Source organism: Panulirus ornatus, chromosome 43, assembly GCF_036320965.1.
Source record: "Panulirus ornatus isolate Po-2019 chromosome 43, ASM3632096v1, whole genome shotgun sequence".
NCBI classification, from domain to species: domain Eukaryota; kingdom Metazoa; phylum Arthropoda; class Malacostraca; order Decapoda; family Palinuridae; genus Panulirus; species Panulirus ornatus.
The window spans coordinates 22,545,095-22,565,389 of NC_092266.1; the positions used below are offsets into that span (position 1 = coordinate 22,545,095).

General features: G+C 36.7%; 1 protein-coding gene across 4 annotated transcripts; it reads right to left on the bottom strand.

The window, feature by feature from the left end:
- Positions 1 to 145: 145 nt before the first annotated feature.
- Positions 146 to 20,230, bottom strand: LOC139762392 (endoplasmic reticulum-Golgi intermediate compartment protein 2). 4 transcript variants are annotated; one of them, XM_071687227.1, is made up of 10 exons: positions 20,083 to 20,230; positions 15,501 to 15,631; positions 13,997 to 14,152; positions 12,587 to 12,711; positions 12,257 to 12,348; positions 10,520 to 10,611; positions 7,388 to 7,546; positions 5,465 to 5,586; positions 3,715 to 3,853; positions 146 to 553 (listed from the first exon to the last, which is right to left on the bottom strand). In XM_071687227.1, exons 2-10 carry the CDS (start codon positions 15,601 to 15,603, stop codon positions 309 to 311), a joined length of 1,233 nt encoding a protein of 410 aa, XP_071543328.1. In that variant the 5' UTR covers positions 15,604 to 15,631; positions 20,083 to 20,230; the 3' UTR covers positions 146 to 308. The 4 variants fall into 4 exon arrangements, with proteins under 4 accessions (XP_071543328.1, XP_071543329.1, XP_071543326.1 ...); XM_071687228.1 differs by lacking the exon at positions 20,083 to 20,230 and adding an exon at positions 19,661 to 19,964; XM_071687225.1 differs by lacking the exon at positions 20,083 to 20,230 and adding an exon at positions 19,254 to 19,372.
- Positions 20,231 to 20,295: the final 65 nt, after the last annotated feature.

Sequence of the window (20,295 nt, forward strand, 5' to 3'; positions counted from 1 at the left end):
CCTATTGAACTGTTTATTAAGAAGCTGTTCCCCTCTTCATCCTATACTGCCTGATATCACCTCCTATAATTTTTACAAAATCTAATGTAACTTAAAGCACATAGTTTTGCAGAGCAAGTCAAAGATAGGGAATAAATAGACACAAGAAACATACAATTTATCCAGCCACACTTGATATGAAAAGAAATATTACACAAAAATATTCAGCTACATGAAAATGATGAATTCCTTTTATATGATATTCAAAATGTGGTAAGAAAGCTTAAAATTAAACTATTTTTGTTTTACAGATGAAAGATGAAAAAGTGTCAGGTAGCAGAGCTCTCCTCTTGAGATTCTTCTGACAAAAGAGGTACTGTGGCTGCAGTGATGTCAGAGGTTAGCTGTGGTCCACCATCTGGAGGTGGTAGGGTTGATGTCAAGAGAAGTGTAGCAGGAGTTCTAAGTGAAGCCTTTGAAAGATCCTCCTCTTCCACTATTCCTTTTGGGTCAGTTTTGAAGAAACGACATGTCAGGCAGTTCACCATGAGACCAACAAAACGGCTAATCAAACCTGGGGATCAGAAAAGAAATATCAAAATTAATAGCAAACCAGAATACAGTATAGCTTATTTTTTCATCATGAAATAACAGCAGACCAGGAGAAATGAAGCAATATACTTGGTACTGAGGAAATATAAAAAAGGTTTGTTCACTGCGTAGCTCTAAACTTTTTCTCTCCTTACCTAACTTTTATTCAGGTAACAAACTTTTCTCATTAGTTTATATTTTTAAGATGCATCTCACTTCTCTTTGGCATATACCTATCTACATCACTGATGCCCATTCTCTCCATGAACTCCCATCAAGGGGGTGGTCACAGCAAAACAGTCTCTTCTTGTCAATGTCCTAACATATCTCCCTCGTGTACTATTCCAAGCATTCATCCCTCATTTTTCTTGCTCCAGTACTCTTCCACAATGTTTCCCTTTTAATCTCACTATCATCTATACTTTCCTTATAAAATCCTCATCATGCATTCTTTCCACATGCCCAAACCACCTCAAAGTATTATGTTTTACCCACCCTACCATTCCACAATTCATTTCCTTTCCTGCTATGCCAAATCTTTCACACGCCTCTCATTACTTTCTTCATTCCATCTCATCATAAAACGCACATATCAAAGGGTAATAAATTCACAATCCCACAAACCCTTTCCAAATTTGTTTAGCAGCTCATTTACTATTTATAGTTATAAATTGCCCAGAACCCCTTTTCTAGGAGGAGCTCTTAGCCCTAAGGCTGTGCTACTTCCAGTAGCAAGTAAATGATGCATTCCTTTGGAGTGAGAAGTTCTTTGATGAGAATGTTCTCTGCTTCATTGACAGACAATGATGTAGCCTCAGCAAAAGTAACTTTTCACCCACGATGTAACCACATGTAGGTGGAATCCAGTAACACGTCTCTTCAAAACAGACACCTATAAAAACAAATTTAGAAATTATCTGGAGATGTAAATTTATTACCCTATGACACAGTATAGAGATACGGTGTGCCTTAAAGTAAATTATAATAATGCTGAATAAAATTCAGTTAATTGTAATTAGTCAGAGCATAGGGTGAATTCATTTACAACTACACTCCATATGTGTGTAGGATGGGATGGGTACATTTTTTTTTTTCACACTATTCGCCATTTCCCGCTTTAGCGAGGTAGCGTTAAGAACAGAGGACTGAGCCTTTGAGGGAATATCCTCACTTGGCCCCCTCCTCTGTTCCTTCTTTAAGAAAACTAAAAACCAGAGGGGAGGATTTCCAGCCTCCCGCTCCCTTCCCTTTTAGTTGCCTTCTATGACACGCAGGGAATACATGGGAAGTATTCTTTCTCCCCTATCCCCAGGAATAAAGGGATGGGTACATATGGAGGTGAAATGGTCCTTGAAGACCATTTATTTACATAACTTCATCATCTAAAGTGACATCCTGTTTTTTTGCTGTCACCGTTTCTAAAAGTGGGTACAGGAAAAGGAGATAAGCAAGGAGAAAGTTCATCCACCTCAAAGCCTTACGCTGAGGTGTCTGAATGTACATACGTATTATTAGGATGAGAAGGGAGAGATGGAATGCTTAGGAAAGAGGAACCTGGATGATCTAGCAGTGACTGAAACCAAGATCAAGATGGAGGTAAGAAGAATGGTTTGGGAATGTACAAGGAGTAAAGTCTATGGTTAGTGTGAGGGTGACACCAATGGATGGGATGGCACTTCTGCTGAAGGGACGCACAAGGTAGAAGTAGGCTAAAAATCAGCACTGGAGTTCACTCAATGTCGAGCTTCTTGAGGGAGTTCCAGCTGGAACATGAATTACAGATATAGAAAGGGATCACATATTATAAATGGGTGATGAGGTAGCTGGGGGCATGACTGGGGATCCAGTGTGAATGAAAATGAACTGCTTGTGGAGATCTGTGCTGAAAACGAATGGTCACTAGGAATACCCAATTCAAAAGATGGGATAAATGTGGATGAGTGGGGTAATGGGTCAAGAGGAATTGTTTCATTATGGAAGTAAATGTGTTGTAAGGGGCAGCAGGTGGAATGTCTTTATCACTTGGTGAAGGCAAGGTGAAAGCTTATTGTGGCTTCAGGAAAACATAAGATACAGCCAAAAAGAGGATGGTGAGAGTGAGTCAGCTTGGTAAAGAGGATCGTATAAGGAGATACCATGAGCGCATGTGAAGAACAACAAAAGGTGAGTAAACAATATGTGAAGTATCAAGGAATAGAAGGTACTTAAGGAAGCAGTGCTTACATGTGTAAAAGAGGAAGGCATATGAAGGTTGGGGTGAAGGTATGTGAGAAAGGTTCATGAGTGGTGAAATGAGAAAGTTCAGATATTAGAGAAAGAATAAAGAGGTGTATGAGCAATATCCTTCAGGTAAGGAGTACAAGTGCCTGGGAGATATACAGGAGGAAGCAGCATGAGTTCAACAGGAAGATGCAAGTGCTTATTAGAAGAAAAAAAAAAATGGGGTGGGGTGGGGGGGATGAGAGAAGAAGAGAGGATCAGCAAACTTAAAGATGAAAATGTCTTTGAAGGTGAATATTGCAAGAAAAGAACAAATGGGAGTAAAAGAGGGGAACAAATAGGAAATTATGAACACTTACAAGAAAGGATAAAGAGATGAAGCTGTTTCCCAATAGTCAGGTAGGGCCAGAAACAGATGAAGATCTGTTCACAAATTATTCTGTAGACATCATGTATGATGCATTTAAACCTGGACCCACCTTTCACAGCCAAGCCCCATATACCATTTCATGGTTTCCCCTATCTAATTTATATGCCAACTTCAGCCCACTGCTCCAAATCACTCAATCTAACGCATGCCTCTCACCCTCCTGAATGTTCATGCTATGATATCTCCAACCCTCCACCTACTAGGTCTTCCCTCCCCATTACTCCCTCCACTCCCGACATGTAACTGATCTTTCCAAGGATAACCTTCACTGTAAAACAACACAATGTATAAAATTTAAATAAGCATGTATAAACAGCCTAGTATAACAGGACTGAATAGTTATGCACTATAATGATGTCAGGGGAAAATGGGAATTTGTGTACATGAGGTGGAAATTTCATTTTTCTTAAATGTAAATTAACAGTATATCACACCAAGAAATCTACAAACTTTGAACAACACTTGTTACATTCAAGAATACCTCAAAAACGTACCTGAGCATGTGAAGACACCTCCAATGATCCCACAAAGTCGAGTAAGAAATTTTATCAAAGGTTCATGACTTTCTACCACTTCCACCTTCAGGGCAGAAACATCATACTTGAAGTATATCCCTGGGGTTCCATGTGAATTCTGTTGAAATTTCACAGGTAAATGTAACAGACTTCACCATGTTTATATGTACAAAAAAAGAATTACTTGCTAAAGTATTTCTGAACAATAATGTTTCAATCAAATAACTATAAGAATAGTATCAAGTGGAGAACAACTTGCAACTTCTAAGCCAACTCGGATTTAACTATTAATTCAAGCAATGTTCAAGATAAATTCTCTGTTTTCTTGATTATGTTCATTATCAAAATAAGCCAAATAAATGGTACCTGATCACCTGACTTAGATTTCCCTGCATCACATTCATGGTAACCACTATTGTATAGAAATGTCAAAAGGAAGCTGCTTTCACCCTATAGCTAAGTTCCTTCCACTAAATTTTACCCATTACTCATACCATACTGCCACAAGGTAATAAGCCTCACATTCATACAGTAAAGATATAGTAATAAACGTAAAAGTGCATTACACAACAGCTAGAGACTGACTGTGAATGAATGTGGCCTTTGTTGTCTTCCTAGCGCTACCTCGCAAACGCAGGGGGAAGGGGGTAATGTTTTTCACGTGTGGTAGGCTGGCAACGGGAATGGATGAAGGCAGCAAGTATGAATATGTATATGTTTATATATGTTTATGTCTATGTATGTATATAAATATGTATACGTTGAAATGTAGAGGTATGTATATGTGCATGTGTGGACATTTATGTATATACATGTGTATGTGGGTGGTTTAGGCCATTCTTTCATCTTGTTTCTTTGTGCTACCTTGCTAACGCGGGAGACAGTGACTAAGCATAATAAAAAAAACAATAGCAATAATAATTTTTTCTTCTTGCTCATTAGCTGTTTCCCACATTAGTGATGTTGCACCAGAAACACATGGAGAAAAGACTTCAGTCATTCCCATCCATTCTCCAAATGTCCTGTGTAATGCACCAGAATCATAGCCCCTCGTTCATCTCAAAATTAATTTCAGTTCTCACAGTCTTATCTGCTGTTATGTCCACTCCAAGGTATCTAAAACAGTTCCACTTCATGCAGGTTTTCTCCATTAATACACTGAAATCAATCTTTCTCTCCACCCTGCTAACCTGATAACCTTACTTTTATTCACATGAACTCTCAACTTCTTCCTTTTACACACACTCCCAAACTCAGATACAAGATTCTGCAGTTTTTCATATGAGTCTGTCAACAGAGCTTATGATAACACCAAATGACTCACCTTCCAGGGCTAGCATACTTTAAAGTTGTCCCTTTCTTCAACTCCCTGACAATTGCCTCCCTCACTACCACATCCATAAACAACTAAATAACTGTGGTAACAAAACAATGCAGACCCCACCTTCCCCTGGAACCAATCAGCACACCCACTTCACTCACTTGTTAACTCTCACTACTTCTGAGTGCTTTACTCCCACACCATACCTCTGTAGCACCTTCCACAAGGCACAGCTACCAACCTTAATCATAAATACCACTCTTTCCCTAAGAATTTTCTCAAATCCTTCACAGGAAATTCCTGATGCACACATCCTCTACCAGTCCTTAAACCGCAGATGTAATAAAAATTATGATGAAATATGTCAACATCTAATGTACAGGGATTATATAGTGGTGTAAAACAAACCTTTTCATGAGATATTTCCCTTGACTGCTCTGATACAGAGTACTGGAATGAAGATCCACGGTGGCTATAAGTGTTGACATACGTTGGCACTACCATTATAAAGTACTGGTATGACATGTGATCTGATAAAAAGAAAGCAGAGGGATATATTTACTGGATACACTTACATAAGCATACAAGTGATCTTCAAAATCCAACCTTAATACATTATTTAATATTCATAACATTATTTGCTGGAGGAAGACCATTTGAAGATGAGTCCTTTAAAAGAAAAGAAGATTGATATAATAAAAATCACTGTATGAATTACCCATAAGTAGCAGCCATGTTAAAAGAACTGAGTATCCCTTGGTGGAAAATGTGAAATTTGAAAAGGAAAGTGTGTAGACCAGTTCTTTCCAGGTAGGCAAGAAGGAATGTTTGGGTGGAAAACAATAATGTACGAACGTGTATATGGATTTACAGAAGCATGCAACAAAGGTGATAAGAAGGGATTCTGGGATGTTCTGATACTTTATAGTATTCATGAAATACCTAAGAATGCTAAAGATAACTATTACAAGGAAGAACTGAAATAATAGTGAAAAATGTGTTCTGTCACCTTGAAAGTTCAAATTTTTTATAAACAAGGAATTACATGAGATTTGAGCAAGATGAAATTATTATAGTAGACCCCCGAACCAAAGTGGAACAGAAGAGAAGACACCACAGTTCTTAAAAGCAGCTGATGCTATTCTACTGACTGAATTACAAGATGGACAAAATGAAAGGTTATTTGATGAATATTGTATATGGGAGGAAGATGCTGAAATATATGTAAGATGTTTATGAACAAAATATGCAGTCCTAGAACATTATCAATCTGGCTAGAATGTGAACTGAAAGATGTTAATGAGATTATTGATTTTTCATTGACTAGACTGATAGGATAGTAGTCGAAAAGCTAAGATGACAGTAAAGTCACTCAATGAAGTATGGGGAACATTTTAAGCCCCATAAAGAAGATAGATTTGTATATGGGGCTAGCCAAAAGTTATTCTAAAACAACACATGAAGGACTTGATTGTCATTTGCTTACATATATGAATACTTCCTCTCTGTAAAATATTTGAAATATTTCAAAATATTACAATTTCTGAATTATTTAAAGAATGAAAAACTTTAATATCCAATTTTTTTTTTATCTGGAACAGCTGATTCCCAAACATTTTGGATGACAGAGGTTTTATTACATATACATGAATGTAAATAAAAATTAAAAATCAAATCCTTGTTTATATTCTTCCTGAACAGTTTATACTTCTTATATGTTTCCCTTCCTCTCCTTCCAAAATCTTCAATCACTTCATGTACGCTACCTTGTCCGACAACATTTAAACAGTTTGCTCTGTGACTTCCATTCCCTACCTTTCACTGGAGAAGTCAATTTCTCTTCCAGTATGCTTTTATACTAGTCTACTTTTACCTTCAGTACTTCCCACCACTTCCACACCACAGGAAACTCATTTTGTGTAACGGTACAGATGCAACATCAACTTCTTATTCAACTTCTCTTCCTTTACTTTTCCTTCTTAGTCACTTAACTAATGAATTAACATATATGAGCCCTTTTAAAATGGTTCAAAGCACATTCTACTGTAACAAAACATGATCATGTGATTTCATAAAACTTCAACACATACCAATACGAACAGCACCCTCAGTTAAGTAATTCTAATGCCACAACAATAATTTGATGACCAGAGTTTGACTGTGGGTGTTCTGCAAGCCAATTTAACTTCTGCTTGCTATTTGTACCCAACAAACTGGTAACTATATGACTGATAACATTTTTACTAATGAAATCATATTTAATATAAAAGGTAATAACTTACAGCTGAAAATGCAATATTATCAACCTTACAAATAGTTTATAACACTTACTCTTTGAAGCTACTTGCTCATCACCCTCCAAAGGATGCACAATACCAGGAGCTGGGTCACCAAAAGAAAGTTTATTGATCCGATGTGTGAAGTTGTAGTCTTTGTCATCCATGAACACAGCCAAGTGGGCATGACCCCTTGGGAGTGGTATAGTTTTACCTGAATCAAATGAAGCATTGTAAATACACTTGCTATCCCACACAGTACAGCAAAGCATTATGCAAAACCATCAAAATGAATATGAATTTTCAAGACTCAAAGTAAGCTTTGATGATAAATTGTGTCCTGCTAAAAACAAGCACATTTTAATGCTTTTGCAATTTTAAAGTCCCAGCATGAAAGATGAATGTAACAGATACTCTTCTAGATACAAAATACCAATACTAAATAACTTATTGATTGCTTAAGTACTGAAAAAAACACTAAATGTTAAAGCAATTGTAAACTGGTGGGTTTGATGTAGCAGACTGATTAGCAAAGTAAATGTAATTATGGTAGGTAGTAGTTGGTAGGCAGCCTACAACCTGGGAAGTATATTACCAGTACTACCCACCTGGGTATCGGGAGGGTTAGTAATGGCTTTATAGTCTTCTTTCTTTTTGCCTCATCCACATGTGGACTACTGGCATTCTATCTATAAACATACACTTTTTCCTTGTCATACATAACGCTATGTGCTAACCCACCTTTTGGCAAAATGGTGTGAGCAACAGATAGAAGCAGTTGGTAGAAACATTTAGGCAAGAGCATTAGGTAGAAACAGCTGGTGGAGATAGTAAGTAGGAACATTAGGCAGAAGGCAGTAGTAATCAGTAGTAATATGCAAATGCTGTGTTAGAGTTACCTTCTGCCAGTGACCTGTTAAGGATAAGGCACTAAAGGGTAAGATGCAGCACAGGAGTTCACTAGTTATGGGGATTCTATTGTTGTGGCCACACTCTTGAGGGAGTTCTAGGTGGGAACAGGCATCAGAGGTATAAAGAACAGATAAACAAATGTAATTAAGGTGACTATAATCCTTGCATCTATCTATCTATCTATATCTATGATGCCTGTTCCCTAAGGGAACTCCCATCAAGGGATAGCCACAGCAAAAGAGCATTAAGGAGAAACCAAAATGTTACTGAGCCCACAGTCTGTGAAATAGCAACTGTAGACTATTTTCGATGAGAGATGAATCCTGAAGTTGTGGCAATTCATGAAACTTAAGGACATGAAGACGGAAAAATTTTAATGACCAGTGTGGTGTTGCTTGGATTCATTCAACTAAACACGTAAAATTTGGAAAACTCTGTGTTACATCAGTTAGGTGGGTGCCTGGAATACTCTTAACAATAAAAAATTCTAGAGAGCCACCTGTGTTGATTTTCAATTGGAATGATGGCACTCTTTTAATCTATCTCTATTTGCCACCCATTCCCTCCAGGAACTCCCAAGAAGGAGGAGGCCACAGCAAAAGACCTTCCACTTATCCTTTCCTTACTGTCTTCCTCATATACATCATTCCATGCATTCTTGCCCTATATTTCTCCTTCTAGTACTTTCCTATTCTATTTCCTGCTGTCACAGTAGGTTATCCTCTAACAACAACCCCTTTAATTGCATTATTATAGTAGTAAACTTCCTGTTTTGCATTCTTTCCACATGCCCAAATCACCTCAAAGTATTACATTTCACCCACTCTACCACACTACAATTCATTCTTTCTGCATTCCCTGCCATACCAAATCTCTCATACACCCTTTCTCATTACTTTCTTCATTCAGTCGTCATACCACTTGCTCCTCTCAAATTAATTTCCACAGCCTAGATTCTTGATCTCTGTGACTCATCCCATGGCCATGTTTCACCTGCATAGGTCAGAGTCAGGAGGAGTATGCTATCCCTTAATCCTTGTTTCACTTCCAGACCCTCTACCCTTCATTATTCTATTATGGGGCCCAATGACTCTTCCACCTGTACTGCTCTCTCCCTTATCTCTCATTCCATATATCCAAACTTACAGAAGATAACTCCCAAATACTTAAATTCAGTCACCTCTTCCAGTCTTTCTTCCCCCATATCTATAACACAGTTTAGTACACTCTACAGGGATATAGGGCTTTGTAAGATCTATACTTTCAGTCTGTTTCCTCTCAAACACCAGTACTTTACTTCTATGTGCATTTACCTTCAATCACCTAAACTTAAACACTTCATCAAGCATAATTACAACATTTTGCTACTTCATTTCCATCTCAACAAACATGTCAGTATCATACACATACAGGAATGTAACCACCACACTTCCATTTCGACATCCATTTTCCCCAGTTTTGTTTTCATCTCTCTACAGATATGTTAGAAAGTTACGGTGACATCACACAGCCCCACATCGCATCACACTCACACATACACCAAAACTTTCACTCAGCTCTCCATCCACTATTGCAAATGCATATGCTCCTATGTGTCCCCCTACCCCATATATCTTTAATGTGACAGGTGAAGTTAAACCTGTGCAAATGCTCACAGTACTGTGTTAAAGATGTGTCTCAATCAACCTGGCCATCTTCAAGTTCACACAATTCAGGTGCAAATGTTGCCAAAAAACAATCTATCTATATCTCTGATGCCTGTTCCCTTCTGGAACTCCCTCAAGGGGGTGGCCACAGAAATAGAGTCTCCATAGCTAGTGAACTCCAGGGCCACTTCTTAGCCTTTAGTGCCTCACCTTTAACAGGCCACTGGCAAAGGGCATGTCTAGTGCAGTGTTTGCAGAGGCTTCTACATAATGTTCCTATATAGCGCTCCTACAAAAAAAAAAAAAAGCAAAAGATGTTGCTACTACATAAGCAATATATACTGAAAAAGGTACTACCTATAGCTTTAGCACTAAGGCGGAATGCTACAAAAACAAACACATAGCTTTGATCTTAGGGATAAGTTCATGAAAAGGAAGTATTACCACCCCTATTGATCTTATGTAAAAGCATAACAATCTAAAGAGCAATGTCATCTCAATTAACAGCTGCTTCTGCTTCTTAAATATGAAATTAGAAAATTCGGTGATTTTTTGAAGAAAACCAACCTTCTAGTGAATAATGATAAACGATTTCAATAAAAAGATATATTTTACATATCACACATTACCTGCTGTTATGTGGAAGTTGCCAGCCACTTTGTTAATTTCTAGAGTGCCATATACCTGACATGCATCTTTCTCCTTCTCAGGATAGATTCGTCTGAAAGAAATAAAGGCAACAACATGTTATGCTACTGAGGAAAAATTACAGTAAATTATGTTACTGGCTCCAAGTCTCAATGATGTATTATCTGTCATTTGCTCCATGTTTTTATAATGAATTAGCAGAGACACAATAGTTCAAGTGACTGACTGACTGATTCTAAGGAATTCATAAAGAACTAAAACCTAATGGTATTTCTGAGTTTTATAGCATGAAAATGACATCTAAAAACTCTAAATTGTTTAGAAAGTTAATCAATCTAAATACATAAATGATCAACGTCTAACATCTCTACTATACTTTTATTTCTTCCATTGTTACAATATAATTCATAAAAGTGACATCAAGACTCCTAAACATCTGGCATTTGTTCGTACATGTTGAGGGAGGAGCTAGTGAGCCTAAAAATCAAGCACGTACAAGCCAGTCCCCAGGGGAAAACTTTTAAATTACACATTACACAATTCCTTGCAAGACAAAATATGATCTAAAACCATTTACTTCATTAAAACTTACCAATAACTGTTTTCATGTCATAATTTCACTCTTAACTTTCTTGTTGTTTTTCCATTGATAAATCCATTGTTCTCACTCCATTCAGTCCCAGTAACAATCAATATCATTCCATAATTCTACTTATAATAACCTTTTGACCCCATCAGACTAAGTTTAAGGCCTAACAAAAAGAAAAGAAAAAAACAAGAGAGTGCATAACATTGCAAATTTAGTCCAGTATGGTAAGGATTCATCATACTGTTTGGAATGTGAAAAAGTAGCTCATTAATTCCTCAACCTAATCCAGGATGCTGGGCATCAGGAGGACATGTGAGAGCCAGATGCACATCACCTTAGTGCACCTTTCCTTTTTTCCATGAAAATACTGCACAATGCTCTCCCAGTACACATACATGAAGCTTTACAGTGACTTAGAACAGTTTAATAATATAATACTATTTTCTGTACTTTTACACCTACTAAGATAATTTGAGTAAAAATTTCAATACAAAACAAGACGTAACGTAGACACTGCCTGCCAGTATAAGCACATTCTTGGTTAACAATGAACAAACTCAGTGCCTGTGTTCTCAAACAAATGCAGTGTCTTTTGAGGTACAAAGGCTTGCCTTTTTAATTACATCGGGCCAGATAAGAATACAATCAGTGGTGCACATGTTAAAAGATCAGGAAACACACCAGCATTACTGAAAAGCCATGAAATGAATTAGCATCAAGGAGCATCAAGAGAGTAGCCTGCACCTCATCCATGCCCCATTTCTGATCAAGAATTCATGTGACTACACTCCTCTGGAGTTATTTCCTTCTGATTCAGAGTAGTCTTTACCACTTCCTAAACACCTTCAGCCTTAAAGCTGACATACATACCACATCATCATCACTTAACCAAGTAAATTCCTTTTTTTGAGATGAAATGGACTTCAGTTTCTAATGGACCATCTATCCCAAACATTAGTCCATTAGAATGAGGTTTCACTGTATTTCATTTTGCTCAAAGTGAACTATGCAATCCTAAGATGTGTTCAGGTCAGTCACTACACTGTTCTAAAAAAGGGCACTGAAGCATGAGTACATCCCTTAAGAACCAGAAAAATGGAGTGATTTAAGTAAATAAAGGTATAGTTACCTGCGAGGCATATCACCAAAAATATTGGTGTAACCACTTCTCCAGAGTAACTCATGTACTGAATGGAACTGCTCTCGAAGGTAGCTGTTGACCTGTAACAGAAACCGAACATCTTAAACATTAACTGAACTTTATAATTTCATGATAATTCACTAACATTCAAAATCCTGAAGCAGATCTAATCACCATTATAAATTTCAAATTTCAGATGGGTGGCTTAAAAATAAATCATGTTGATAATTCAAGAACATGACAATAAAGCAAAGTAACCCACAGTCAAAACTTAATTAGTTTAATATACACTGTGATCAATCTATGATGCATTCTTACCCTTTGCACACCTTCAAAATGAATTCGTTGGTCAGGATCCAAAGCCCACCACGTATCTTCCATATTCAACGAACCAAATGTCATTACCTGCTGACCTGTCATGTCTAACACATCAGCTCCAACATCTGCATGGTGTAAATAAAAATTTTTACAATCTCATAAATGGAGTGACTTATTTCACATTATTTTTCAGATGGCACATTAATATTACCAAAAACAGTTACATCTTTAGGTTACACAGCAATTTGTAATTTCAAAATCCAATTTACAATTTCCTGCAGTCACACATAAGGGATGCAAACACCTATGATACAGTATATCTAAAAGGTCTAATATAAGACCATCAGAAACAATCATTCAACAAAAATTGCTAGAAAATGTACAAGACTTGAACTCAGAAAAATCACAATTCATTTATCTAAACCTTACACGTTATTTCTTATTATCCTGAAAGTTGCTATATTCAAGACCTATGAAAGCATAATCCTTAACATATTCAAATGTATACCCCTTTTCTTTTCCATCCCTTTCTATCAAATTTTTATCATGTTATTTCTAAACCAATAAAAGTTATTCACAGTACTACTGTTCTTGCATTTTCTTGACTGCAAATGCTCTTCAGTTCCAGGGTGTTCATCTTCACATTTATATTGAATCTAACACACTTCCAAACTGTAAATGTGCACAGGAATGCATGCATTTACATAAATACCCAGCTATATATACAGCTGGGTTTCTGTCATACAAATAACTGAAACTTCAATTTTTCGCGCTACATATTCATATTCATTTAGCGATTTCACCTTCGCTAGTTCTTCTCTCACTCTACTGAATGAATGAATGGTTCCTCTCTTAAAAAATGTTTCATATTTCATGCCAGTTTGCTGTTTCTACCTAAATAAGACAGTGACAGAAACAGATGACTCAATCTTCAAAGAAAAATCCTAACTTAGCTCCTTCCTTTATTCTATGCTGAAGGCTGCTACCCCAGGGTTGGGAACCTCTGCTCTAGACCCATGGTGGCACACATTTAATAATTTTTTTATGAACATTAATTTGCTTCCTTTTATGTCAATACAATGATCACAGTTGTTAGTAAAACCAATCTATAATTCTGGGCCATTTCCTCAACTTTCTTCTAATTCCTTTGGACTGATCCCTAAATCAAAGATTTCCCAAGCATCTACCTTGTAGGGTGTCAAGAATCCACCACATTTCTCGATCATTATGAGTAAATCACTGTTAAATTGGTCTACATTCTTCAAAAGTATACTTGTACACAATCTGATGATTTTGATGCTTTTCTTATTGAGTTTCCATCATAACCAGACAGAACTGGGGATACCTATCTTCAACAGTACCTACAATTAGAGAGGGCAAAACTGTAGCCAGTCTATTTAAGAAACTCACATCTGCATGGCATGGCAACTGTGATGTCAACATTGATCTTGAGTTTCTCGGTAAAATCTGCATCAGGCCTGAAGGTGTAAGTAAAGGTAGTCTCAGTGTAATACATCACCTCCATAACCACCAACCATGCCATCACCAGACGGCTAAGCACTGACACTGAAAATGAAAACATAATTAACTACCTGCATTATGAAGAATACCTTACACAAACACTATTTCATCATTGTACTTAAAATAAATGGTGGAAAAATTTTGCATAGTATACTGGCTAGTCAAATGTACCCACTACTACACTACCACAGTGAAAAAACAAAAGAAGGATTTATCTTTCACTTAATAGTTCTTTGCTTAAGCCACATTCTTCCCACCATCCCATTTAGTGATATGCCTCTTACTCCTCTCTGCCTTTTATAATTTTCAATTACTCATGTACGTTCCTACCTTCTGCTTCTTTCCCTTTGCTTTTCCTTTAAAGTATATTTATGGAGAAAACTCAGTCTCTTTTCTTATGTGATAGCCATCTAAACAAATTTCTCCATCAAATGTTTTCAGCACTACTGCTGGGTCTTAAACTCTAATGGGTTCTGAAATGGTCAAGAAATGAAACACTTATTAAGGGAAATTTTTCAATATGGTTAGCTTCACACATATCATCAAGGTACAGAAAACTTACAGTTTCTAAGATAAAGTGCATTCCAGCTCATAACTAGAAAATTAGTTTTAAGATTCAACGACGATATCCCTCATCAATTTTAAGTCCTTTCTTTTGAATCTTTAAGAATTTGTAAATTAGAGCTAATGGGTCACTTTGTATTGCTTCGCAGTAGTAATATAAGCATTTAAAACATATCTAAACACTTTTAAAGCTTGACATGAGCAATCTAAAACTACACAGAATTTCTTGGTTTTTCCTGATTTCATTTTGAACTATTAAGCCTATTTTACCATGAAGGAAACTGCAGAAGCTGGTGACTGAGTTTGGTAAAGTGTGTGAAAGAAGAAAGCTGAGAGTAAATGTGAATAAGAGCAAGGTTATTAGGTACAGTAGGGTTGAGGGACAAGTCAACTGGGAGATAAGTTTGAATGGAGAAAAACTGGGAGTAGATTTGGCAGTGGATGGAACCATGGAAGCTGAAGTGAGTCATAGGGTGGGGGAGGGGGCGAAAGTTCTGGGAGCATTGAAAAATGTGTGGAAGGGGAGTGGGGGGAGGGGATAACATGCCAACAATTGGGTGAACCAAATTATACAAACATATTAAGATAAATCATGAAATAGTCTGAGAGGCAAAAGTAGATGTGAGCAAACATAGCAGCTGTTTGTTTCTGATGTTATCTCACTATGGCAGGAAGGGCATTTTGGAAAAAAAAAAATTAGACTGCCAGACCCAGTTTGTCTGCAATCAATATAATGCACTTATCAAACTACTTTTCTAGCAGAAACTACTAAATATTCTTATAATCACCTGGCACCCAACAGGACATACAATGGCATTTATTTACTTACATGTACCCCCCGTGGTTGTTGTCTCCACACATTCTTCATTTGTTTTTGGGAAGGCATCAAAGTTCTTCACTGTTTGAAGTGCTTTCCGTCTGTGTCGTAACATTCTCCCCAAGTTATCAAGTTTTCTATTCCTGGTGAAAATATCAATTGAAGTGTAATCGAATGTGAACATGAAACAAAATATTTTACCTAACTTTCACAGGGTTTCTTAGTTCTAAATATTTTTTTGGGGAGAAAAGACCAGCAAATGTTACCTAAACATGAAAATAACCAATGCATAGACATATGGCAAAACAAGAAAAAGAATTGTCACCTTAATATTTTTGGAAATTACTAAGCCAGTAGCTTAGACCAAGTTATAATGGTTACAATCAATTCAAAATTCTTATCAAATTCTTATTCTTAAAGGTTAATCTAAATACAAAAATATTTTCATTTTATTATACTTGGCCATTGTCTCCTGCATTAGTGAGGTAGTGCAAGGAAACAAATGAGGAATGGCCCAGCCCACTCACATACACATGTATATACATAAATGCTCACACATGCACATATACATTTATTTATTATACTTTGTCGCTGTCTCCCGCGTTAGCGAGGTAGCTCAAGGAAACATACGAAAGAATGGCCCAACCCACCCACATACACATGTATATACATACACGTCTACACATGCACATATACATACCTATACATCTCAACATATACATATATATACACACACAGACATATACATATATACACATATATACACATGTACATAATTCATACAAATAAAAAAACACCTGCATAAAACATTCAGTGAAATGCAGCCACACAAGATACATGATTCAAATTAATGAAACAAATCTTTTTAAAAACTGTTATCATTGGTTGTTTATGCATGGACTGAAAGCACTACCTAACTGATTATATTCTTAATACTAAAGAATACTATGATAATCATAAACATCTACACATAACACACATAAAAATATAATTGAATACTTAAGACACAGCAACTAAATAAATCATCAGAGAGCACTGGTAAATTTCTGTACTCACCAAAAATAGTGGTATGTAGTACATAAAGCTAAACAGGCTTTCCATGGCCTCCATGACCATGTCTCTACCCTTCAAAATTCTAACAGTACTAACTGGATTTACACTGTCAGAGCACCTCATTTCTGAGAAGTTAATATCTGCTGGATATCAGGACCACAGGGAACTTGTACATCAAACACCCAGCTTTACATATGCAGAAACCTGACCTAAAAGCCACCTTGCCATTGGGCCAAATGTAAAAGTCTCAAAAATCTACCAAATGTCACCAAAAATGAGAGCTGTGAGAGGTGACAATGAGATCTCAAATGAATCTGATTTGACCAAACATCCATCTTTAGAAATTGGTACCTGGTGACTAGACATCCAGCTGCACTGTTTCATAGTAACCTATGATAACTTCACAAAATCCTGCATGATGGTGTTAGCTTCTCTTATGAATGAGCCTTGCAATGACAGATGGAGTACAATTCCCTCCCCTTACTCTATATGGAAGTTATCACAAAAGTAACCATACAGTAAGGTCTCCAGTGCCTACCCCTTGTCTATCCTAAACCTCAAGGTTTATCTAGAACAAGTGCCAACACTTGTTGAGGGTATTCTTGAACTACTCACAGTTGGAGGGTCAGCAAAGTTACAGTTTAGGAGCACTACAGGGAAAACTTATGGATTTGGAAGAAATACATTTCACTGGACTCCTTCCACCTGGTACTTAGTAAAAGTGATTCAGATTGGAAGAATGAGACTTGGATTTTTACTGTACGATATATAGAAATAATGGATAGGGCTATTAGGATCAAGGAAAATGTGGGGTACATAGTGGGGGACTATGATGATCAAAGACAATGTGGAGTATAGGGTAACTGAAACAATTCTTTAAAAAAAAATCAACTAATCTTCCACAGCAACCTAAATTTACCTTATTTCCAATATCATTTGAAAATCTTAGAATGTCCTGGTATTCTGCACTCAAATGCTGGAAGGTTTGTTTGCTATGTTCACAGTGTTTACTTCCTCTCAGCACATGCAACTGATAAAAATAAAACCAATCCTCTCAGCATAGCAAATGATAAAAATGAAACCAATGACAGTGTATTTGGTTTATCTCCATCATGATTCCTCTAAAATATGGAGTAATTTCCTAGTTAAACTGTATTTTGGTTACTTTCAAATAACAAATGAATGTCATGCAATGCTTGTTTTGTGTTCCGAGAATTAGAACAGTTCTGGAGCTACATTTGGAGCATTTTATTCAAATGAACAATTTCAAATACCAGTAAGGCAATAAGGGTTACCCAAGGAAAATGTGGGGTAACTGTCTAGAAAAGCACTGCCTAACAACTTTGAATATTAACTGATTGTCTTGTGCAATGCAAGTGTTTAGAGACTATAGTAACACTTGTACAATTATTTGGAACACTATACTTTATTCAGTGATATCAACTACAGAGATAGGGGTTATATTTATCTGGAATTCATTAATGCAAAAGTATATAATAAACTAGTAAAACATCCACAGAAATAATAAATACTTCACCTAGTGGCAGAAATAGTATAAATATACCAACATCATACTAATTCACTGCTTAGTATTTCATATGTCGACTATTTATTGAGAGTCACCCCATGTTGAAAGTGTGTTTTCATGACCGTGACTGGTATATTTTGATTTTTACAAGTGCAGCACCAATTTTTTCCTTAACCTGACATCATAGTTCCCTGATATACAACCAATGCCTTATTTGATATCATTTGGTCTAAAAGATAAAATAGAACAATGATCTGCACGTAATTCTGTAATTACAATGAAGTTAAAAGAGCATTCAATATAAAAGATGCCACTTCCTAGAGCAAGTTTCAATGCAAAGATACAATAGATTTTTACCAATACAGGATTGCTCAATGTACAGGTAGGTAATGCACTTGTAAAATATCAAAAGAACCTATAGATACCTTACTAACCTCATCAAGTAGCCAAAGTTATAGCAGATATATACTACAAGTAGACATATCTGCTGCTGAAGACTGCATGGCCACTCATTGTGTCATCTGCTTATTAACACCCAGTGCCTTTTTTGTGGCTCTAACACAAGGTTGTGATTGGTATATATCAATTAGAATACTGAAAAATTAAATAATACTTGACTGCTTGGGAGGTTAGGTGAAATTTTCATGGGGTTCTTTTGATTTCTAACAATTCTAAAGTATTATCTAGTTTAAACCATTATCCCTGAATTACTACTATTCAATATCATACAATAAATCATTTTTGTAAGCATATTTCACAGCAGTTTTTTGTCCTCTAAACATAACTCTAACACTGCTGAATAATGCTATAAGTAATGTGGAGCTAAACTAGCCTTTTATCATTCATGGTCAATCCTGGCCCTAACTGAAATCAAATGATCTTTACTAAGGTTCTGTTAATATTACTAGTTTCACTTGCTTTTGCATCCCACATTTTCCTCAATCATCAAAGCCATCCCCACTAATCTATTCATTATACTGTTCTAAAAAAAATCAATTGCTTCAAATCACACTTTCCCATTCTATATCACCTTGACTAGGAGTCCAGAGATAGGAGCTTCTTTCAAATCCGTTTTACCTCTGTGGTGCTCCGACACAGGAACTTTACTACATCCATGGAATGAAAGTTCATTCAAGGAATCAAACACTCTGAATGAGGACGTTTTTCCTTACTTCTAGCCTTACCTGCTTCTATAATGATCTTGAAAGTATGATGACATCTATACTACTCCACCTAGCTTAACAAGGCGTTTTTTTAACGAGCCCTCTCCATATTCATTAGTTTCAGTCAGGTTACGTCTCTCTCCCTTTGCCACTGATATCAATCAATTTCTGCCTCTCCTCATTGCTGTACTGTGCCAACCTTGAGACTAATCCATGGTCTCGTGCCTGAAAGCGATCTAATCAATAGATCTATATCTGTGAACAGGCCTGTATGCTGTACCCCATGTGTGGTCTGACGTACACACAATACAAAATCAGGTATTTTGCAATAGTGTCAACATATCTAGGAGATCCTCACAATATCCTCCTATCCTTCGATCCTTACATTGTCCTCCTATCATGATATCCTTCTTCCTTTGTCACTTTACCTTATCTATGCCAGCTGGAAGTGTCGCCTGTAGACAGGGAGTCGTGTGACATGTCAAAATATTCTCAGGTTTGTTTACGTCCTGCTCGTTTCTGCCAAGATGGTTTAGAATTCTCGGCCAATTTCATGACTAAACCTTGGTGTAGGACTCACTTGATCTTCTCCATTATCTTTAGACATTATCTACTTCACTCAGATCCCACAATAAACACAAATTAGATAGAAAGAGACTCGGACAGGAGTTACGGAATCCCGTTGCACCAATGTTGACAACCGTATGTTTACTTGACTCGACTTCCCCTAAAATTTTTTAGCCCTTTTAATTAACTTTCATAATTATCTTAAACATGAGAAATAGCGTGATGATTACTTATCATATAAAGGGGGAAGTAGTTAGCGAAAAATGCGTATAAATCGTTATACCTGCATTCCTTCGTGAGTAATTGCCGCTACGCCGGGTATGTTTGTATGTGATCAGCTGTTGCCATCATGGGTGTACATTTTTTGCCCTCTGTCATCGGGTCACAGGTCACATACTGTAACACATTTATTCCGATGGAGAAAATATATTTTCACAATGTGTTGCCTCACACATGTTTCTATATCTGACTTAAAACATTTGTTATACGCACTTTA

Excerpts from the sequence above, each read along its gene's own strand:
- LOC139762392 (XM_071687225.1), bottom strand. The coding sequence starts at position 19,288 with ATGTCATCATACTTTCAAGATCATTATAGAAGCAG. Across the intron at positions 10,612-12,256 it reads TTTGGTGATATGCCTCGCAG|ACGAATCTATCCTGAGAAGG; the intron begins GTAACTATACCT and ends TATTTCTTTCAG. Across the intron at positions 7,547-10,519 it reads CAACTTCCACATAACAGCAG|GTAAAACTATACCACTCCCA; the intron begins GTAATGTGTGAT and ends CATTTGATTCAG.